At 50.3% G+C, this 23,185-nt stretch overlaps 1 protein-coding gene across 7 annotated transcripts in view; it reads right to left on the bottom strand.

Annotated features, from left to right (window-relative positions):
• Positions 1-5,577: 5,577 nt before the first annotated feature.
• SCNN1B (sodium channel epithelial 1 subunit beta) overlaps positions 5,578-23,185 on the bottom strand; it is a 33,169-nt gene continuing 15,561 nt past the window's right edge. For 4 of the 7 annotated variants that reach the window (XM_087878798.1, XM_087878793.1, XM_087878796.1 and 1 more), the window contains 13 exons: positions 16,915-17,233; positions 16,075-16,372; positions 15,432-15,622; positions 13,251-13,354; positions 12,507-12,670; positions 12,139-12,237; positions 10,328-10,420; positions 9,953-10,070; positions 9,512-9,587; positions 9,368-9,425; positions 9,060-9,121; positions 7,075-7,150; positions 5,578-6,500 (listed from right to left, as the gene is read on the bottom strand). In XM_087878798.1, coding sequence (XP_087734924.1) covers positions 6,090-6,500; positions 7,075-7,150; positions 9,060-9,121; positions 9,368-9,425; positions 9,512-9,587; positions 9,953-10,070; positions 10,328-10,420; positions 12,139-12,237; positions 12,507-12,670; positions 13,251-13,354; positions 15,432-15,622; positions 16,075-16,372; positions 16,915-17,225 — 2,061 coding nt within the window. In that variant the 5' untranslated portion in view covers positions 17,226-17,233 and the 3' untranslated portion in view covers positions 5,578-6,089. Of the gene's footprint in view, positions 6,501-7,074; positions 7,151-9,059; positions 9,122-9,367; positions 9,426-9,511; positions 9,588-9,952; positions 10,071-10,327; positions 10,421-12,138; positions 12,238-12,506; positions 12,671-13,250; positions 13,355-15,431; positions 15,623-16,074; positions 16,373-16,914; positions 17,339-23,185 lie in introns of those variants that run through there. The other 3 variants (XM_087878794.1, XM_087878797.1, XM_087878792.1) reach the window with 2 other exon arrangements.

Here is a 23,185-nt window from a genome sequence, read left to right as displayed (position 1 = left end):
CGTCCTCTGTGACAATTAGCCCCCAACCAATTGGCTAGAGGGGTGTAATAGAAATCCAGCCAAAGGAGAGAGGTGTAAAAGAATTTCCCAAAATGCCTGACTTCCTTCCTTCCTCCCTCTCTCATCCCCCACCCCCAACCAATACAGGGACACTGTTACTGAGCGGGCTAAAAGCCTCCCTCCCTCCCTCCCTTCTTTCAACCAATTCATTAACCAAGTCTGGAAGAGTCCAATAGAAGAGAATTTTTCCTTCCTTCCCTGCTTCCTACCTTCCTTCCTTCCTCCCTCCCTCCCTCCATCTATCTTATGGGATACTATGAAAGCTGTTATATGGGGAATTATAATATCCTATGTTGCAAAAAAGAACAAAGAAAAATATGCTCAACAAAACAATTTACTTCAAGCAATCAAAAAATTAGAGACTAAATTACAGAACAGCCCACAAAATTCCCAATTACAAGAACAGTTGATTTTTCATAAACACAAACTCAATTTAGTTGATCAGGAAGAATTGGTTAGAAACTTGAAGGCAACCAAACAAGTATACTTTGAACAAGCAAATAAGCCAGGAAGATGGCTATCTTATAAACTTAAAAAAGAAAAGAACCATCTACCAACTACAAGATGAAAATGGAGATTACCAACACACAATAGAAAAGAAAAAAGAGATTGCACATAAATATTTTGAGGATCTTTATAAGAAAGAAAGAGTAGATGAGGATCAGATTAGGGAGTATCTAAGAGAAAAAACCCGAGTAATAAAAGATGAATTGAAAGAAACTCTGACTAAGGATATAACTATGATGGAATTAAATCAAGCAAGTAGATCCCAGAAAAGTAACAAAACACCTGACCTCGATGGTTTTCCATCAGAATTTTATAAGATAATAGAAGAACAAGTAGGACCAATAATGGTTGATCTATACAATGAGGTATTAACATCAGCTAAAATGCCACATTCGTGGAGGGAAGCATTAATTTCGCTAATCCCGAAGGGGATACAGATGCCAGACGGATACAAAACTATAGACCAATTTCTTTGTTAAACGTAGATTATAAATTATTTGCTACTATTATTGCTAACAGATTAAAGAAAATTTTGAACGACTATATACACTTAAATCAAAATGGATTTCTTCCAAATAGACAAATCAGGAATAATTTCAGAATAATAATGGACAGTTTAGAATATTACGAAGCCCACCCAGAGAAACAAGTAGCCTTTGGAAGAAGGAAGAAAGGAAGGAAGGAAGGAAGGAAGGAAGGAAGGAAGGAAGGAAGGAAGGAAGGAAGGAAGGAAAAATTCTCTTCTATTGGACTCTTCCAGACTTGGTTAACTAACTGGTTGAAAGAAGGGAGGGAGCGAGGGAGGCTTTTAGCCCGCTCAGTAACAGTGTCCCTGTATTGGTTGGGGGGGGGGGTGAGAGAGGGAGGAAGGAAGGAAGGAAGTCAGGCATTTTGGGAAATTCTTTTACACCTCTCTCCTTTCGCTGGATTTAAATCCTAGCATTGAATTTAGTGAGACTTACTTCTGAGTAAACCAACCTTCCTCCCTGTATTGGTGGCGGGGGGGGGGGAAGGAAGGAAGGAAGGGAGTCAGGCATTTTAGCAAATTCTTTTACACCTCTCTCCTTTGGCTGGATTTCTATTACACCCCTCTAGCCAACTGGTTGGGGGCTAATTGTCACAGAGGACGGAACTCCCAGGACGAACCCTCTTTCTGCGAATGGGCCGTGTCGAAGGGTCTGGGACGAAGAGGCTGGTGGCCCATTCCCCACGGCAAATGCCTGGAGGCGTGCCAGCTGAGGAGATAATCGCCCAAGGAGAATGAAAAATCAGAGACTAAAAGTCCTAGACCCGTTCCCCAAAGTGCAGCTTGTGGACCAAAGCCTCTTGCCCCAGGGGGAGGGGCCCCAGCACTGCAGGAGAAGCTGCCTGAGCGAAAGTATCAAATAGCTTTTATTTGAAAATAATGTTTTAGAAATATTTTAATGTAATGAGGTAAAAAGAAAAATTATACAGGGGAGGGAGGGGTTCAAGTTTACACATAAGTGTCATATTAAGGGTTTTTTTTGTGTTTTTTTTTACGAGTTATGAGTATATTATAGGGAAGTCTGGGGGGAGGGGAGGGTTAGGGAGGGTTAGGGAGGTTGGGAAGTTTGGGGGGGGTGGAGGGGGGGGGAAAGGGGTGAAAATGTAATTGTAAAACTTTTGCAATAAAAAAAAAAAAAAAAGAAGCTGCCTGAGCTGGATCCTGCTGCCCAGAACAGCTTCCCTTGTTTCCTTCTGCCAGGTTTATGAGCTTACCCACAGCTCAGATCTAGGCGGGACAGTTTGCGGTTGTCCAAGATGGGCAGCCCCCCGCTCCCCCCCTTGGAAAGCCTCATCCCTGCAACCCCTCCTGGTTTCACTATCCTTTCACTCAGGAACGGAAGCTCCAGGCCAGCCAGGTTTCGACACGAGATGCCAGTGGCCCTGGTGGCAGATGTTGGCGACCAACCTATTGGGGGGGGGGGAAGGCTGCTCAGCTGCTCATCATGGCAGCTGTGCAGCAACAGAAAGAGCTACTGATTTCTCTGCATTGGCCAGTCCAAAGCATTTTAGCTTCCCAAAGCAATTTCTCTGCAATCCTCACCTTATATAGACGATGCCCCTTATTTGTCTATTTGGTTTTTTTACTTACTTATTTATTTATTTTATTTATTAAATTTATATTGCCGCCTATTTGGCCATGGCGACTCAAGGCGGCTTACAGAATATAAAAACCGCATTTAAAAAACAGTAAAACTAATAAAAGATCAAATAAATTAATGTAATAAAATCACCTCCCACCTCCTGCGACAGCAACAGCCATTTAATGGGCTCCATCCCACCCTGGGTCCCCCAGGCCCACTGGCAGAACCAGGTCTTCAGCGCCTTCCGGAAGAGTGTTAGAGTGGGGGCCATTCCAATCTCTGAGAGAATGATGTTCCAGAGAGAGGGAGCCACCACGGAGAAGGCCCGTCTTCTGGGTATCTCCCTTGCGGATGGGACCCGCAACATTCTCTGCCTTCCCGCTCTGATGGGTCGGGTAGATGTGACTGGCAAGAGAGAACCTGGTCCCAAGCTGTGCCGTGTGATTGCCGGAATCTTTTTTTTACTTTTTTAAAGCATTTTTTACTACCTATTTGCCCAAGCCGGTAGTAAAAAATGCTTTTAAATTTTTTTTAAAAGGTTCCCACAGGCGCCACAGTTGATCACCCCCCTACTTACCTTCCCAAGCCTCCTTTTGGCATGCACTGTGCCTGTGCCTGCGCAGCTGTTTGGTGTGCATTGTGCATGCAGGTGCACAGCACATGTTTGGCACATGGTATGCATGCGCGGCCAACGAACCGGTAGTAAACAGGTTCAGATTTCACCACTGGCATGTTGCAATAGTTAGGACTGGAAGTGACTAAGGCATGAGTGACTGTGAGTAGGGATTGCCAGTCCAGGAAAGGGTGTAACTGATGCACAACTCGCAGTTGCGCTAAGGCCCTCCTGGCCACAACCATCCCCAGTTCTTCGAGCAGGAGTCGTGAGTCCAGGAGAACCCCCAGATTACACACAGGGTCTGTTTGGGGTAGTGCCACCCCATCCAAGACCAAAGATGGCAATTCTCCCTGAGCCAACGAACCCCAAACCCAGAGCCACTTGGTCTTGCCAGGGTTTAGTTTCAACCCATTGCTCCCCATCCAACCCCTAACAGCCTCCAGGCACTGCGAGAGGGAGGACACGGCATCACTTAACTCACCACGGGCCGAGACATACAGCTGAGTATCATCAGCATATGGTGACCGATGATCTCACTCAACTTCCAGTAAACTTACTTCTTTAGTAAATTTATTTCTTTTACTTCCTTATCTTTTCTCCAGGAGCTCAAGGCAATGCATAGAAGCCTCCCTCCTCTGATTTTCCTCACTGAAACTTCTGTGGGGCAGACTTGACAGATAGGAGCTGGGCCAAAGTTGCTTGGGGTGCCTCTTGTGATTCTTCTGTCTTGGGGGGCGGGAGGTATTTGACTCTGGCCTTTCTGTCCCCACCTATCCTATCCTCAACACAGGTAGGACATCTGGCATCAGAAGGTGACAGCACGCCTGTAAGCAAGGTGGCTCTTTCGAAGCCCAGAGCAGCTGCCAGCAGAGGAAAGCCTCTCCCGGGGCTGGAGGGCAAGGGCAAAATGCTGTCTCTTCTGGCCCAGCTGCCCAATTTCCTGAGCAAGAGGCAATGCAGGGTCCAATCTGAGTTGGACTTCCATACAGCAGAAGAGTCCTACTTTCCACAAAATGTAAGAGTAACACGGCAGATTTCTGGCTCAACAGCAACACTTGGTCTTTAGGACCTACCAATGTGGCAGCCGCCTGTGGAAGCCACCCGGTGCCCTTCAGCCCAGAACATGGCGAGCAGCAGTGGTGCAACGGCCCAAGGGCTGTGCTGCGGGTGTGTGCGTACTGCTTCAAACGTGTGTGCCTGAGCTGCAAGGACTGGAAAGGCAGCATTTTTGCCTGCAAACTCACTGTGGAGGAGAACACAAGTGTGCAGCATTTCAAGAGGCGATTTTTCTCCCCCCTAGCATCAAACAGCATTGTTCTGAAAATTGCAGTGGCCAGAGATGCCAAACAGATCCAGGCCACTGATTCAGGAAGAGCTGTGCTGATCAAAATGGATAGAATAGAGCTGGACGGGACCTTGGAGGTCTTCTAGTCCAACCCCGTTCAGGCAGGAGACCCTATACCATTTCAGACAGATGGGTGTCCAGTCTCTTCTTAAAAGCCTCCAATGATGGAGACCCACAACTTCTGACGGCAAGCTTTTTCGCTGGTTAATTGTCCTCTCCTTAGTTCTAGATTGCTTCTTTCCTTGAGTTCCATCCATGAAGCCCAGTGATTTTGCATTCAGATCCCCAGCAGGGATCCTGAAGCTGCTCAGGCTTCTGAAGGACCAGGAAGCTGCCCCCCCTCCCTCCTACCTGGAAGTTGCTGAGCTCAGGGTCCCCTTCTGCATCAAACAGCAAACCCAGACCATGCAGCGCGTTTCCTAAGTGCTCCTGGAGGCGACGGGGGGACCCTGCAGGGCCACAGTACTTCAGGGAGAGCAAGCCATGCACGATGCTCTGCTTCTTTCCCCTCTCTGGCTCCCCACCCCCAACCAGGGACACTTCTCCCCCTCTGGGCGCTGCCTGGGGGTGGATCCTTTGACTGCCTCTTTTGCACACCTGGGACGTCTTGGTCTGGGTAACTGTCTTCTGCCACGTGCCTCTGCCTCACATGTTGGCAAAGGTGAAGAACGAATGCTAGGATTCCCTTTGAGAGGGCACTTGGTGTGAATTCTGATCTGGCTCGGATTCGGCCTAGGCAGATGGGCACCAAGCTGGCCAGCGACAACCTGCTGCCAGTTTTTCACAGCTCCACCTGCCCACAGACTCTCTAAAAAGCAGCTGGCACCTTTCTCCTCAACCCCTGTGACTCCTTGTCCTGTGAGGAGAAGAGTTTTGTGCCCCCCGCCCCAAAAAGGAAAGTGAGGGCAAGTAGAGGCGGAAAAGTGACAAAGGGAGCAGGGTTTTGACTCAAACTGGGTTTATTCTGTGACAAGCTTTGTAACTTTTATAATGGCCCATTTCTTCGCAGTGACTCCCTTCCATATCAGCCTTTTGATCAGCTCCAATGGAGTCCGTCATGGGACGTCGGCCCCTCCGGGGAGCTGCCTGCCCACCAGGCGCCTCTCCCGTAAAGCAGCAGCAGGCGCCGGCAGGGCCAAGAAAGCCTCTTTTATTACGGACGGCCTTGCCCTGGCTGCTCCCCTCCCCAGGCCCCCTGTTCAATTTAAGATGTGCACCACTATCAGGCATTTCCCACGATTGGCTGTAAGCCCCCCTTTCAGAATGTTTACGCCAACCAGATTTATGCCCAGAAAGCAATGCAGTTAGCAGCAGATCAGGGCTCTCCAGCTGCCCCCCCCCAAGCTTCTGCTGTGTTGAGCGGAGCTGGAGGATGGCTGTGCTCTCCAAGAGGGAGGGGAAGGATGCCCTGCAAGTGCCTGGGGGAGCCGGGAGGACACTTGCTCTCCTGGCCTCACTCGCTCTTTGTGACTCCAGGAGTGTCTTCCTCGTCGCTGTCTGGCACCACCAGATCCACAGGGAGCACACGAAGCGAGTCATACTTGGGGGGTGGTGTGCCCGGCTCAGAGCCGGCCCCTCGAGCATCTGAGGTCCCATCCCCCAGGTCCTCAGCTGCTGCCTTCTTCTCCTCCTCCCCGCAGAAGCCCAGATTGGTGTAGGCCTCCACTTTCTCGCAGACGGACGGGAGGGCATCTGGGGGCCTGGCGGCTGGCTTCCACTTCAGCCCCTTGCCCCAGGAGATCAGCTTCAGGACACTGATCCAGACGAAGTCAATGAGGATCTCCCCGAACTCGATGAGGCACAGGACGGAGCCTCCCATCCAGAAGCCGAACTGCCCACCCAGGCTGGAGAGGAGCCAGACAATCTGCCGTGGGGAGAGAGGCTGGGGTGAGGGCTGGCCGGCTCAGGCATCCCCGGAGCAGAGATGCAGGGATCGGCCTCGCGGCTTGGCCAAACTCTCCTGGCCAAAGGGGGTCTGGAGCTGGGCTGCTCCTTGCCCTTATGGTCCCACACGAGGCCAACATGGAGGTGAGGATTGCTCACCAATCCAGCTCCAGAAGCCAAAGCCAGACTTCTAACCTTTTGAATTTCAGGTACTGAAAATGGACTGTTTTCTCCTCAGCTGCAAGGAGCTTTGAGCCGTTGCTTGCCAAGCAACCCAGTCACCCCATTGCCTCCAGTCGGCCTCTCCCAGTTTTCCCAGGTGCTGACATTATTCCTGCCACATGCAAAGCAGGGCTTGCTGCTAATCATGAGCAAAGCACACACCCTCCTCCCACGCGACATTCCACATCAGAGGAGGCACCCGCCGTTGCGTTGCCCATCCCTGCTTACCAATGAACTCGGCCTCCTCTGTGGGGGACGAGCCTTCTCAGGACCTCTGGGGAAGGAGGGGGCTGGAGGACCAGGCCTCTTGCCATCTCAAAGGTACCACTTACCGTTGTTGCTGCAGATTCTGAGATGGTGCGATAGTTGTACTCCTGGAAGTAGATGCTGAGCTTGATGATTCCGTTTCTGTGACGGAAAAATAAGGAACATTCAGGAGTCCTCAAAGTGTGAGACAAGACCTCTTTCCTGTTTCTCCACACCTTTTCTAATGGCCTGCGGTTTTCAGAATGTCACAGAACAACAGACGCATAAGAGTTTGAAGGTACCTCAAAGGACCTGAGTGCAAGGTCTGCTCCACCATCCCTCACAGAGGACCGTCCAATCTCTAGCTGGCCCTTCAGCAAGGAACCAGCTACTTTGTGCGTGAACCTGCTCCATTGGCTGAGAGTTCATACAATCAGGATCCTCCTGACATCCTAGCCTGAGCCTCCTTCCATGAGGTTCTGGTTCTATCACGCAAGGCAAGAGAGCAGGTCCACCCGCTCCTCTCTGTGATCCTGCTTTGGATTTCTGAAGAGCGTTGTCCTATCTTGCCCTCAGGAGGACCATACCCATGTCATACCCACCGAGCCTGATCAAGGCACACAGAGTGAACCCATTACTTCCCATGATCTGGACTCTATGATCCTGATGGTGCAAATAGTATTTGCCCTTCTAGCACCTCTAGCATGCTTTCATGAGGATTACCAGCTTCGTCCAATCCTATACTCGCCTTTCCTTTTTCCTAAACAGATACAGAACTTTACATGATGTCCCACCCAGTCAGTCTTGACCATATAGATCAGGGGTCCCCACCCCAACCCTGTTTGAAACTGGGCCACGCAAGCGATGGGCAAGCGCTTATGTGTGAGGCTCCACTCACAGGAGCGGAGGGTGCTAGAGTGGAGGGCACTTGTGCTCGCTCACAAAGCTCCATTCACACATCCGACCCTCTGTGCCAGGCCAGGCCAGGCCACCAAGGGAAGGTTGGGGACTGCTGACATAGATACTTTCTCTAGGATGATCTATCCCTGACCTGCTCCTTCAGGTCTTTCAATTCCTGAGTCTTCTCCTTCAAAGCTTCTCTCAGGTTGTCTTCTGCAAATTTTTTAAGTGTCTCCTCAACTCCCTTAGTCAAGATCTTGATCAAGATACTGGACGGTAAAGAGCCCTCCAGACCTCCCTCCAGATCGGTGGACTCCTGGGATGCGGCAATTCAGCCAAGTGTGAATAGATCACACAGCATCATCATCTAGTCTCTATTTCATCACTTTTCGAAGGAGACCATCCTCAGAGACTCTGCTGAAGACCTTGCTGAGGTCCAGGTGCCTATGTCTGCACCAGGTCTCAGTGTCCTTCTCTCTCACTCCAGGGGGCTGAGTCATATCCAGCCGGAAGGTTGAAGGTCAGGCTGGGCTGCTCAAGTCTCAGAAGCCAAAGGGGGCTCCGGTGGGCTTTCCTCTGCCCCTGCCAGGCACCCCCACCCTCAAAGCAGAGCTCAGAGAGGACAGAAGTAAAGCCAGGGCAACGGGCTGGAACAAACAGGACAGAACTTCACAGGGACATGTGCAATGTTTTGAACCAGAAGACGAGAGCCGAGACAAAACGAGTTTGAGGAAAGTTCACGGGAAGAGGGAAGCTTGGACAAATACATACACAGAGTATTTTTGACAAGAAGGGAAAGGTGTTTGGTTACTGCAGGGATTGGGAACAGCTGTAGGATTGGCCCTCTGTGCCAATCCTTGCACAAAGGTGCAGGCAAGGAAGCAGAACCGGCTAGGCTTACTCCTCTTGCTTGACCCCCAAGTGAGCTGGGCTCCCACAGCGAGAGGACAGAAGCCCCTATTCGCCTTCCCTTTCTGCACTCAGGGCTGCCCAAGCGAGTGTGGTGATTCAAGACCACTTGGTCAACTTCTCTCCCTCACAGCCTGACCTCTCGCCACCCATGGCCCTCGGGTGAGGAGGCTGCTCCTCCCAGCCTTTCACTCCGCCCAGGAGCTGCAACCGATGCTTCCTGCCGCAACAGCCTCAATGAGGAAGACACACACGCACGCACCTGTCCAGAGTCACTTTGGTTGACGTGTCTCTTTCGTAAGACAAAATATGGAAAATCCAGTCCTAGCAAGAGGAAAGCAAAGCAGGTCACGGCAGGTGACAGATGCTCTCACGGGGACCAAGAAGTGGGACGTTTCTGCTTAAATACCCATTTTACTTCCACGGGCTTTTAGAATTTAAACTATTGAACAGGGGTCCCCGGAAGTGTTGCTGAGCCTCCCCCCTCAGAGAAGTGTCAAATGGCTGCCCAGCTTCCCCTGCCCGGCCCTTGGAGAGGCCGGTGAGGAGCCGGCCGCAGGCAGGACTCACCTCTGAGGCGTCGGAGGGCCAGTCCGCCATGGAAATGGTCATCTTGTACTGGGTGTTGCTGAAGAAAGAGATGAAAGGTCAGGCTTTTCCCTTGGCCCCCTCAGCTCCCTTCCCGGCTCTGCTTGACCACTTATCCAGCCTTACTTGCAGGTCTCCTTGCAAGATTGGATGCACATCTGCCGATGCTCCTGGCTCATTCGCAGGATGGAGTAGCAGTAGGCTGTAGGGAGGGAAACACCGTCTTGGCACAAGGCTGCTAATTTGAGCTTCAATGTTACCTTTAATTCTGCAGGAGAAACGCCTCGAACCAAAGTTTTATCTTTTTTTAATTTATTTATTTATATGCCGCCCTTCTCCGGAGACTCAGGGCGGCTTACAATGCGTTAAGCATTGCGTTAAGGTGTGCTTGACTCTTTCTGTTGGGAGCAGCACACCTGGGTGTCTAAGAAGGGGCTTTGGCTGGCATTAGCTGCGCTTTCAGATTTCTCCCCCCAACCCAGCCTGGCCAGAAACCTCCAGGGGGCTCTGCAACTCCATTGTCTTGTGGGGTCCCTACAGCTGGGATTGTTCCCTCCATTTCCTCACCCCAGTCAGGATAATCCTCGTTGTTACAGTAATGGGCTCCTTTGGGCAGCGGGTAGGAATAGTGGGCACACTGACAGATCTTCACCATCTTGGCTTGGAAGCAGGAGCGCAGGCAGGCCTGGAAGAGGACGGGGTCCTGCTGGCCGTGTGCTCCCCAAGAGCAGACCCCAGCCCCAGCTACTGGGCGCTACCACCTCCCCCTTGCCGGTTCTTAGCCGAATTCCTCCAAGAGGCCCCCACAGAGGGGCCACAAGAGCTCTTGGGAATGTGACCATCTCAGCCCCCCCTCCCTTCCAGGGCTCTTCACATGAAGCAGGGCAGAGCCTGGCACCGAGGGTGGCTCCTTGGGGAGGGGGGAGCAGCATCATTGCTCACCTGGATGGAGTACATGGTTTTGTACTGCCTTCGGAAGGGGGCCATCTTGCTGCCAGGATGGGTGCAGTTGGCACAAGCCCCCAACTCCTTGGCCTGCAAAGAGGGAACATTAGAGAACCCACCTTAGTGGCTCTCCCTAGACCTGGAGAACAGCCTTTTCCAACTGGGCTGCCCCCCCTCCAGGGATCTTCACATGGGGCAGGGCAGAGGACGAAAGTCCCTCTCTTCCGCAAATGCCTTTGCCCGCCTTGCTGTGCCCCAGCTGCAAAGGGTGGCTCCTCCCAGAGGTCTGAGCTGGTCTCTTGCAGGAATCAGGACAAGGGCCGCACATGGCCAGCCGGTATTTCTCTCCCCCCCCCCACCATTTTCAAGAGACTCTGGCTAGAAAAGGGCCCCACCCATCGAGGAGGGAGGCTGCCAGTGCAAAGTGTTCCTGCGTGGCAGATTTTTCTAAGGAAAAGCACAAAGGATTATAAAACGAGCGTGCTTGTGCAATGAGAGGCTTATCTGGAACCACCTGGCAACCAGGAAAAAAGGGGCCACCCAGCACACCCAGAGACCAGGAAGCGCCCTTGTTCCCTCTCAAGGACAAGGTGGCCCTGAGGAGTTTGGAAACTTCCTCAGCAGTTTCAGAAGGAGACGGGGCAGATTCAGAAACTGGGCGCCCTTTATCCTCCCTCTTTGCATTTTGGGTGGGTGTCCTCCTCCTCCCCCCCTCCAGAGCCAGAGCAGCTCTGTTCCTTCTGAGCAGCCCCACAGCCTGGCCTGGGAGGGCCTCCCTGGGCTCACCTGCCTTGCCTAGAAGACTCAAGAGGGCTCAGCTTTCAAGAGGCTGCAGCTGCTCTGCACCTGGTCGGGGGCGGGGGGGTGAGTCCCCAAGGTGGGTGAAGTGGTCGATCAGAGAGCTCACACGGCCCTTCTGCCCACAGAGCAGGACTGTGGGGCTGGGGCAAAGCGGAAGAGAGCAGAGCAGGGAGAGAAGGCTTGGCCTTCTATGGGGAGCCCAAAGCTCTCCCCCACAACAGAATCACAAACATAGGCACCCTGGATTCCCCAGGCCTTGCTTGGTCTGGCAGAGGCATCGTCCACCACCTGCCCCTTGAGCTCAGCTCCCGAGCATCAGTCCCCGGGCGGCTCACTTCCTGCGATGGAGCCCAGCTCATCACACTGGGGCTTGCAGGAACTGGAGAGCACAGGAGGCTAGCTACAAAGCCCAGGACCCATCAGGAGGAGCCAAGGCAGGTCCTCCCAAAGACCATATTGCTCTACTCAAGCAGCAGGCAAGGGGCAAGGCTCCTTCTCAGAGCTGGGGATGCCGCTGTGCCATGTCCAGCAGACGGACCCCATGAGTCCCACCCATTGCTGCATTTTCCAAGGGGGCTTCAGATGCAGTTGAGGCAGCAGAGACCACTCCCAGCACTCAGCTTCCTGCTCTAATCATGTGCCCACCCCAGATGGGGAAGCTGCTCAGTTTTCCAGGTGCAAAGGGAGTGAGTCTCCGGCCTCTTCAGGACCCTATCAGAGGGCCGGTCACTGAAGGCAGCCAGGCCAGGAGGGGAGCCCCCCACAGCTGCCCCTTTTCTCTTGATGGGAAAAAGGCATTAATGACCCAGGTCCCCCCTGCAAGGCCACAGGACTCTGGCCACAAAGACCAGCTAAGGGGGCTGTCGGCAAGGGACCCTCCCTTCGCGCCCCACGCCAGATCAACATCCCACAGTGCTCATCCTCTGGCCATACTGCAGAGTCCCCCAGCGACATGAAAGGGGGCCCCTTCCAGAAAACCAAGGACCCCAACCAGAACACCCCATCACCTGCGAAGCAGTGTAGTCCTCGTAGAGGTTCCTCACGGGAACGTCAGACCCGTTGACAGTGCAGTCACTGTAGGGAGAGCCCATCCGCTCCAGTTCATCCTAGGCAGAAAGGCACGGAGAGACGGCAACGGTTGCTTCTGGCATCCAGGCATGGACGACGTTCCCCCCAGACTGGGCTTCCCTGTCCCCGTTCACATCTCTGGGGAGTGCAGGTCACGCAGGGGTTGCAGTCCTCCGAAGGACTTCTTGGGAACCCACCGCAAGAAGTGGAATGCAAGCCCCCCGATGCAGGAGACCCCTGGATTCCTTCCCACTCCTGGTTGGGTCCCAGTTCTCTTCAGGCGGTCAGCTCAGAGCGGCCCACCTACCACCAGGACGCCGATGGAGGTTTCGGTCCCTGACATGGCGTAGATGCCCTGATCCTTCAGGAAAGGGAAGCTGCCCTGCTCGTGCAGCATCAGCCGGGCTCCAGCCGTGGTGGTGAGGAAGGGGATGTAGTCCTTCTGGCTGATATCCAGGATCAGCTTCAGCCCTGCAGAGACAAAGCCCCACAGACATCACCCGGAGGCGGGGGGTCCTGGGAGAGAAAGGGGGGGCGGAAACAGGGGTCCAGCCTGTCTTCACTCTCTTTGTCGGGGGTCTTGTCTTGGCTGGGCATCCGGCCACTCTGCCACACCCTGGAGAACTAGGGCAGGCCACAAGCTTGGGGGCCCTGGAACCCACGCTCAGCTGAAGGGCCTGGCTGGTGCCTCTGAGCTTGCAACAGAGCGCTTCTTTGGCTGCCAGGGTCTCCCTGCTCCAGTTTGCTTTGAGCTAGATGTGCCCAGCCTTTGGAAGGGGGCTTGGCATCGACACCCACACAAATTCAGCCTTGCCAGCCTAAGGATAGTTTCCCCCCTGTCTCCAGACCTACAAATGGCGCTGAACACCACAGCTGCAGTGCAGGACCCCGAGACACTTTCTTCCTTCCTTGGGACCAAATTTACTTCAATGTGGGGGGAGAGGCATGGGGCCCCTGCCAGCTCGAGAGAGCCCTCCCCCCATCTCCAGCTGGAGCCCAGCCAGGACTTGAGACGCTCCCCTGGGGCTCTTCCACACCCCCGGGTACCCACCAAACTCTGCCCCCGGATTGGAGGAGACGAGGGGCTGCTTCTCCACTCCCCAGTTGAAGACGTAGCAGTTGCCGTGGTCTGGGTGGTAGAGGTGGGTGAAGTTTCTGCAGGAAGCCAAGCAGTGAAGAGATTATTCTCACAGGGAGGGTCGTGGGGGTCCTGGCACACCTCAGACTGGCTGGTCTGGCCCTTCCCAAACTTGAGGGGGGGTAATAAATCATTTTTCTGGTGCTGCACTTGGGGTCCTCCAGGGAAACCCTCCATCAGACCCTGAGCTGCCCTGAGAAATCAGAAAATTCATATCAAGCCTAGTGTCTCCTCCTGATTTCACTTCCCAGGGAAGGTTATTCACGCACTGGCCACGTTCACACAACCCAAGATGCCAAAATTATGAACGTGAAGGTGCCTCCTGGCTTCACCCAAAACCAGGCAGCCAGCAAATCACTTGTTGGAGGTTTCTCTTGAAACAAGCTGCCAACCCCCCGGGAGTCACAGGCATCCACCCTTCGGAGGAGGCCCTGAGCCATGAAAGACCCAGGAGCCAGCAGTTAACCGAGCCTTGCGTGTGGACCCTGTGAAGCCAGGCCTCAGGGCTCATGGACCAGAGCCCTGGTTTTGACATTCCGAAGAAAGGGGGCCTCCGGAGCTCCCTCTACACGTTCAGTTTCTCTGCAACTGTCCAGCTTACCTCCTAGGGTTGTTGCTATGTTGAAAAGGGGAGGGAGGATATAACTCCAATAAATTCACTGATAAAATGAATATACTGTCCTATTGCCCAATGCTTGTTTTCAGAAAAAAAATGGGCCCAGCCGGCTCTAAGCAAAAGAGCCTTTTTGGCCAGAGACCTTCCAAGAAGCACGAGGCTCCTGGCATCTCCGGAAGGCAAAGGGGGCAACGCTTTCCTGGGCCCTGGGATGTGTTATGGGGACGCGTAGCACTGGGTGGCAGCCACTGGGGTCAGCAAACTATGGACTGAGTGCAAACCAAAATAAGGGGTTTGTGGCAGATGGCTGTTGGTGAGATGTCTTTCTTTCAACAGAAAAACCAAACAATTTGGTGAAGAGGGTCAGTTGCCTCTCTTCAAACAGGAGTTAAAATTTTGGCTGATTGATTGCTCCTGGCAAGGCAATGGCTGAAAGGAAAGGCAGCTGCCCTCTGAGCCGAGTCGGTGGACAAGAGTGCCACAGAGTTGCAGCCAAGACCCAGAGAGGTTCTGCAGGGGTCCAGGAGACGTCCAGGGAAGGGCCATGGGCAACGGGACCTTCGCACCAGAGAAGCACATCCAGCTCAGCCTCGCTGGAGCTTCGTCAGGCCAACCACAGCCGAACCTTCACAGGGAGCCCTGCCGAGGGATGGATGTCTGCTCACCCCAAAGATTTCTGGTATCCAAAGCACAAGCCTCTTGGCCAGGATCAGCTCTGGCAACTGAGAGACCATCCTGTCCTTCCTTGGGGGTGAGCACCCAAAGCCTAAACCCCCCCCATCCCCATTGCACAGGAGGGAAGTCTTCTCTGCCTTGTTGGTTTTGGCTTGAGCCTAGCTGGTCTAAGCTTCTCTGGATCTGGGACCGAAGCTTTTGCGAAATCTTATTTCTGTACACAGGATATTCTTTCTCAGAGGGTAATCCACCCACCCTCTGTGACCGAACTGGACTGGGCTGGAAAAGGAATTAAGGCAGCAGGAAGTGGAGGAAGAGCAGGCAAGATGCTGTTAGCCCAAAGGCTGAGAAGTCAGCACCACCATCCCTCCTTGGATCCCCCCCCCGACTGCAAGCACAACTTGTGTCACCAAAGGGAGCGACTCTGCAGACCACACACACCCATTGTGGCTTGTGGTTGTCACCACAGTTGGTAGCGCCAAGCATACTCACTTCCTGCTGCATCTTTCACTCAACTCTCCGTCATCCCCTTATGATCCCTCTCCTGCAGCTGAGGCCTCTGCAGGGGTCAGTTCAGAGCCTGCCAATGGGCAGCAACCAACTCACTTGCGGAGTCCTTTATGGGAAGCTCAGGCACTAGATCTCTGCCTTTTCCTTGATTTACCTCAGGCTGATTTTTATACTCTAGTTTGTTTTGCAGGCCGCGGCACGTGGGTTCACACAGAACACGAAGAGCCGTACAAAGCTCTGCAGTTAAAGAAGGAACCAAGTCAAATGCTAAGTGAATTCTCCTGCACATGTACCTGTGGTTGCAAAGCTCAGCTCCATACAGACACGCCAAGATCATGTCCTCTGCCTGGTAGCCCATTTCGATCCTTTTGCTCAATGGCACTTTGGACAAGATGCTGGTAGACTGCAGGACGTACCACTCGGCCACCGCCTGGGCTGCACTGGTGAACTTCCGGTAGAAGCAGTGGGGGGTGAGGTGTGTGCACTGAGGATGCAACCAGGAGGGAAGGGAGAGCATGTTTGGAAAGGAAGCTTAGCAGCTGTGAGGAGGCATTGGCCTTTTCAAGTATATGGAAATAATGCCAAAGAAACAGTGGCGGTAACAGTTATTGCAGTGAGTTATCCCACATGGAATTTTCTGAGTTGAGCTGTCCCACAGCAAGTTGGCCATAGCGACTTGTCCTGGGGTGAATTGTCCACAGAGATATGGCCATGGTGAGTTGGCTATGGTTAAATGGCCACATCAAGTTGGTTGCAGTGAATTGTCCTAGACTCCTAGCCAAAAGCTCAGAGCTGCCGGGACCACCCTGTGGGGGAGCCCTGCGGGTGCATCATCAGGCAGGGCTGCTGGGGCAGGGCATTGGCATGCCTAAGAGCAGGGGATGAGTTCCTCATCTGGGGGGGGCACGGGGGAAATCCTCCTCCTCCCCTGCTTACCAGTTTCAGAGCCAGCTTGTACCTCCTTGCTTCCGGGTTGCCAAAAGAGGAGTAGTTGTAGTGCCCTCCAAGACCAAGAGAGCTGTTCCCAAGAATGTCATGGATGACTGGATGAGCTGCATCACTCTCGTCAATCAAGACCAGGGGCATCTGGTTCCAGAGCTGCAAGTTGAGCTTTTCGCTTAGATTTGCTGCAGGTGTCGCCGATGAATTTTCCTGAAGAGGGTGCAGGATCCTTTCGAGGGCTGCCTCAATGAGCTCATCCAAATCTTTCAGGAAGGGCTTCACCTTAGAATACCTAAAACATGCGCCAAAGAAAGTTCACGCCAGGTTTGGTCATCACAAGTGGAAAATGCAGAGAGGATCCTGTGCAACCACACACACATCTCCAAACAATAATTGGGCACCAGGCCAAGTAGGAAGCCAAACCAAGGGCCATGTCGAAATCCTAAGATGTCCTCCTTCTTGCCTCCTTACGAGAGGGAGGTTCACTACTTTTGAGCTTCTCCAGCATCTGCGGGCTAACCTGTCAGCATCTCCTGCCCAATACCTTCTCTGCTGGGTCAAGGTCAATCAAGAGCCTGGTTCTTACCACGGGTACCAACTGCTCTGTAATTTGGGTTCTTTGGGCCAAATTAAGTTTTTACAGAAGGAAATGAGGAGGGCAGCCTGTGAGTGTTCATGTCCTTGGTCAAAATCACTGGCTTGGCCTTATGGCTCATGGGTAGCCTAGATGGAATCCCGTCAAATTTTAACAGCAGTATCAGGTACAATCGATGAATCCCAGTTTGTCCAGAGACCCTCTCGATACCAATCTGGATTCCTGCAGAGGGAACTCACCTGAAAGGACTTGCATTGCAGATGGTAACAGCAGGGAAGGTCATGGTCTTGAAGCCGATGGCCAGAGAGGCTGTAACGTTGTAGGACAGGTAGGTGTTGATAAGGATGCCCCACTGCCAGAATACCAGCGAAGCGAAGAGCAGAGTCAGGAAGAACCAGATCAGCTTCTTCTTTGGACCCTCACAAATGATGCGCTTGGGCCCATGGGTGTTGGTGTTGTCACAGTACCAGACCAGCAGCTCCTGGTAGGTGTATCCAGGGCCCTTCTGGAGGCGATGGAGAGCCTTCACGAAGTACTTCTTCAGAGTCATTGCAGAAGCTTCTGCAAAACAACAGACATAAATGGAGTAAGAAAAAAATGTCCAATTTCCCATTGGTTGCAATAAGCAGCATCTTGAGAATAAGAAGCAACAGAGGAGCCAGCGGCAGGCAGGGTGGTGGCAGCGGTGGTGGTGCTACCTCTCACAATCTTAGATGTTGCTCAGTCAGAGCCCTGAATATGGGAGTAGACAGGGAGAATCTGGAACACTAACCCAGGAGGACAAATATGGCATCATGGGCATCTCTGGAACTTGATGGCACACTTGGCAGAGTTAGGTTCCCAACAGATGTTGGGATGGTTGAACTCCCCACCCTCCCCACCTGTAATTACTGTGTGCCTCTTTGAAAGTCTGGTCATTTGACCTGGAGCAGGAGTATGAGAAACCCACTTCTTCCTGTGCATGCTGATCTTCCTCATCTATCAATTGGCAGGCTTAAATCCAGGAAGCCCCCTCTGGCACTCGCTCAACAGCTGTCTAACAACTTTGACAGCAACACATAGCGGAAAGCCAAATGGGCTGCTGAATTGCCAAATACAGGCAGTTACGTAGATGACCCTACACAAAAGTTGCCAGGTTTTGACCTTCCTCACCAGCATTGGTCAACTCTGAACAGGATCCGTACCCAACATGGTGTCTGCCAAGACTCATTGTTTAAGTGGGGTCTTGTCTCTACCCCTCAGTGTGATTGTGGTGTTCCTCAACAAAATATCCACCACATTGGCTAACCGCCGCTGACAGGTCTGTGGACCTACCCTGTCCTGAAGGGGAAAAGAGAGGGACCCCTTGGGTGGCCGAGAGGAACGGGCAAGTTTCTCGGAGGCCGGAGGCAACCCTCTAAGTCAGCAGCAGGGGACGGCAGCCATGGCGGCTGCCTCGAGACTGCGACAGATCGGGACAAGCAAAGTGCAGGAGGAAGGAAGAAAAGATGATGTGCTTCAGAGCCGGGTGAGTGACACCAGCCCAGGCGAGAACAACACGTTAAAGAGGATATTAATAAATAAAACCCCCAGCCTTACTTAGTGGCTGAAGTTCAGAGGGGCTTGAAGATTTTGGGGAAAAAAAGGGGGAGAAAGAAGTTTTAAACCCTTTAAGAACCTTATTTCACCACTGATTGATTGGAGGAATTGCTTATTAACAGAGTTGGATATTTGAACTTTCTTGTTAAAATTGAAATGAACTTGAAAAGAGATAAGCGAAATTAAGGATTTGCCACCTTTAAAAGACAGACAAAGAGATCAAATGGATTGCTAAATAAATGTTTCAAAATGGCGTTTGAAGCTGTGACTAAATGAAAGTGTTCATTGCGGTAACTTGTTCTTTTCTGAAAAGAACCATCTGACTTGTTACATATTGTGGATTGCCTTGAAAAGATCTAGGCCTTTTTGCACTTTGGAGATTCCTATTCTGTCGTTAAATGGCTACATAAAGAAAGAAGAAATACAATGTTTAATAAACTTTTAACTAACTAGCGCAGCAAATAAAAGACTTGGCACAGGACCAGAAATGGAGAAGCTGATGTTTTACTGAAAACAGACTTTATATTAGAATTAAAAAGGATATGCAGAGTTTTAAGCGTGGAAGTATTGACTTTAAATTGAAACGCATATGGACAGATAAGGAAAAGAAGAAGCAAAATAGATTGGATAGCAATGTTTGAATGTTTAATGGTTTAAATGGTTCAAAATTTAAATGAGTTTTAAATAAAAATAAGAAGTGTTCATGGTAAACAAAGATAGAAATATTAAAAATAGAAATGGGAAGTAAAGGTGACTAAAAGTAATATGTTTATAAAAGCATAATTCGTTGTAACGTGTTTTAGTTTTAATTTGATAACAACGTAGTGGATGATAATTATGATCAATTGTTAATGATTTTAGATGATGTATTAAGGTATACAGATGGAAGTTATAATTGTAATTGCACTTAACATATATTGGAATGATTAATATTAAGAAATAAATGGGGAAACACCCTGGAAGAGTACAGTTGGAAATAATGGATTAATAGATAATATATGGAAAAAGAAATCTTTAATAAGTTAATAGAATAGAAGTTGGAGTTACTGGAAGAGAATATGCTGAGAAATCAGCCAATTAATGAAATGCTGGAAATCAGCCAAATAATAAGTGGAGTTAAGGAGGAGAATGCTGTTAATCAGCCAAAACAAAACATGCTGGAAATCAGCCAAAACAATGGAAAATGCTGGTAATCAGCCAAACAAAAGGGGAAGTTAAGGAGGATAATATGCTGAAAACTCAGCCAAAATATGCTATGCTGGAAATCAGCCAAATAAATAGGTGGAGTAATGGAGGAGAATGAGGAGACTATATTGAAGAATAACTATTAATAAGGGGTGAAAAAAAATGTTGGGTGATTAAAATGAAATGGTAAATTTTCAGATCTCCGTGTAAAAGTTTAAGAATATGATAGGATAGATTGGGTTTAGAAAACGAGAAAAATAGAAAGAAATTTTGATTAATAAATTGAAATAAAAATTGAGTTGTATACATTTGGAAATTAAGATTTGTGATGATAAAATTGTAAGGTAAATATGTAGATTAATACAAAAGATTGTTTTTGTGCTTAATGTTGATGTCAAAAGGAGCAAGGGATAAAAAATTTAGATAAAGCGGTATTGAATTCTGATTTATAATTGAATTTATAATTGAATATAAAAAGGAGCTTTGCGTTAGTAGGAGATTAGGATGTATGATGAGATAACAGAAAAATTTATTAAGATGTTGGAATCTATCTTAAAATTGTTTGTTTCTTATTTGTTAAATTCGTGTACCCATTTGTGACCGGACCAAGACTTCCATTCTTGGAAAAAATTTATTTTTTATGTTTATGTTGGAAAAAATAAAAAAAATTAATTAAAAAAAAACAAAAACAAAATATCCACCACATTTTTTTTAAAAAATTTGATTTATATGCCGCCCTTCTCCGGAGACTCAGGGCGGCTTACAATGCGTTAAGCAATAGCCTTCATACTTTTGTATATTTTATACAAAGTCAGCTTATTGCCCCCACAAACTGGGTCCTCATTTCACCTACCTTAGAAAGGATGGAAGGCTGAGTCAACCTTGAGCCTTGGAGAGATTCGAACCAGCAGTAATTGCAGGCAGCTGTGTTAATAACAGGGTGCTTAGACCACTGTACCATCAAGGCTCCTTGTGTCTGAATGTCCATCAAGAGCTTACACAGGCCCAATGTCTGATTTTTTCAACATAGATCACCTTGTCCTTGAATGGCTGGGTGGACGGGACATTAACATTTGAACCACTATAAGTCCATGTATTTGCCATACGCTAAATAAATGACATGGAGCAGCCTCGCCCAAATGCTCTACCTGTCCAGGCAGTTTATAATAAGCTTCTGCAACAATGTCAAGTACACTTCTCTTTCCTTTTGTTGTTACACACAACCGTCATCAGGATTTCCATGCTCTGATTCGTGAATTTCTGTCAAGTGTATTTTCTACTTTACATACACTTTAACATTTCCCCTCTTTTCTCTCCTCCTGAGTAAGCTGCAGCCTTCCAAGGCTCCGTGCCAACGAATTCCTGACCTCTTTTGAGGATAGCTCCATTTGTCAGAAGGCGGAGGAAGGAACAAAGGGTTCTGCTGAGTCTACTTTTTAGCAACAGGGAAGAACTGGGAAAAGGAATGAAGATGACTGATACTTTGGAAGAAAGGGACCGTGGTATTCTGGAGTTCAGGATATGAAGAGGAGGAAGAAGAGGAGGAGGAGAGCCAGGCTTGTATGCAGGTTCCAGAAAAGGAAATTGGGATGGCAAGCAGGTCAGTTCCAATGACTTGAGATGGTTGAGGAGAAAAGGCTGGGAGATCCTGCAAAGGAGTATTCTTAGAATCACACGATCACAAACAACTGCAGCAGAAAGTATATGGAAGATATCAAAACATTCCAACAAAGATCAACATCGGCTTCCTCAATGCTGAAAAGCTGTGTGGAGAATACGAAAGGCTGGAGAAATGCTAGTTTGAACAGATCCAGGTCCCCCACGCCAGGCGGGTTGCACCCCAGCAACCGAAAGGACTGGTGAAGAACAATGAACGTTTCAGGAATTTCAGGACCCCCAAGAACCAGAGGCCCTTCGGATGGATCTCTATGTTTGGTGTAGTTCTCTTTTGGGCAACTTATTGCTCTTGCCTGCGTTAGAGCAGATGCCATCCTAGCCACGAGAGGTGGGCACAGGCTGGCCCGCAAGAGCCCGGCTGGTCTTGTAGCAGCTTCCAGGAGACGCCAGGATGCATCTCTGCAGAGGCGTATGGGATGTGTAGTCCAGGAAGCTCCCAGGCAGCTCCTTCACCATGACCCCCCAGGTTTAACACTGACCTAAAGCAAGAACATCCTGCAAGGGCTGGGCTCAGGGAATGTGTGGAAGAAGCAAGTCAGGGTGAGCAAAGGGGACCATTTCTGGGGCTGAAGGTTGACAGGCCAGCAGGGATGGATGCAGGTTGCTTTTCTACTTCTTTGGTCTTCAAGATACGTTTTGTTCTGTCGAGAAAAGCCAAGGCTGAGCTTAAAGGCCGGCCTTGCCCATCTCCAGGTGAGCAAGGCCAGGACAGGCCTGTCTGAGTCCCTCAGTCCTGCGGGGGAATTTCCCACCGAGAAGCAGGAGGACTCTGCCTCGAAGGGGATGCCTTGGAGGAAGGAAGCCAGAGGCAGGCAGCTCAGCCTGGCAGGCCAGAAAAGGCTCCCGAGCAGCCATTTCTCCCACACTGGAGGCTCCAGCATCTGCTGGGAATGCAGAGTCTTCAAAGGTGGAAAGGGTCCTGGAAAGCAAGATCTGCACTCAAACCTCCCTAGTAGGACCGACTAGACTGAACACCAGAGACTGTTTTGCATCCCAAGGAAAAGATTTTAAATCCACAACCGATGCAGAAGGTCATACGATGTTAGCTGTAAAATTAAGGGTTCCCCCATAAAGACCCAGAGGTTGAAGGGAACCCCAGCAACTACCTGTCCCACTGAAAGTTTCCCCTCCCCTCATCATAAAGGTCTCTTGCATTCACAGCATATTGTGCGCGGTGGAGAGTAACAGACCTTTTCTGGGAGGCCATCCCTCCCTTACTGGAAGTGGACCTTCTGCCCTCCGCGAAGGCGCTCCCGGAACTCCCTTTCTCCTCCTCTGATCACCCTCGTGATCCTCCTCTGAACCAGTTCCAGGTCCTCTCAATCCTTCCTTATGGGTTGAGGGACCCAGGCCTCGATTCCAAGTGGGGTCTGATTAATGCAGAACATGCATGCAGACCAGGGGTGGGTTCTAAATTTTTTTACTACCAGTTCTGTGGGCGTGGCTTATTTTGTGGGCATGGCTTGGTGGTGGGGTAATGTGACTGGGTGGGCGTGGCCAACTTTTTTTTTTTTTTACTTTTAAAAGCATTTTTTCTACATCCTTAAGAGGTTGCAGAAAAAAATGCTTTTAGATGCCTCTGACAATCGGGCAACTCAGCTGGGATCGCCAGAGGTTTTTAAAGGCATTTTTTTTCCTACAACCTCTTTGGCCGAAGAGGTTGCAGAAAAAAATGCTTTTAGAAGCCTCTGACGATCCCAGCTGAGTTGCCTGATCGGCAGAGGCTTTTTTTTTTACTTTTAAAAGCATTTTTTCAGCCAAAGATTTTGTAGAAAAAATGCTTTTAAAAGTAAAAAAAAAAAAAAGCCTCTGATGAGGTGGGTGGGGTAAGCGAGCGGCAACCAGGCAAGGGACTGGTTCGGGGGCGTGGCCAGCCAATGTTATTACTGGTTCTCCAAACTACTACAAATTTTTACTACCGGTTCTTGCGAACCGGTGCAAACCAGGAGCAACCCACCACTGATGCAGATGCATTGGTGAAGAGGAGACCGAATAGGGAGCTAGCTAGCTTCATTTACCCGAAAGGATGCCATTCCAGGGGGCAGTGAAAGGAATAATGAATTTAAGTTA

Source organism: Pantherophis guttatus, chromosome 14 (assembly GCF_059756535.1).
Source record: "Pantherophis guttatus breed Tessera chromosome 14, ASM5975653v1, whole genome shotgun sequence".
NCBI lineage: Eukaryota > Metazoa > Chordata > Lepidosauria > Squamata > Colubridae > Pantherophis > Pantherophis guttatus.
The sequence above is the reverse complement of the archived record's forward strand: the minus strand, read 5'-3'. Positions and strand labels throughout refer to the sequence as shown.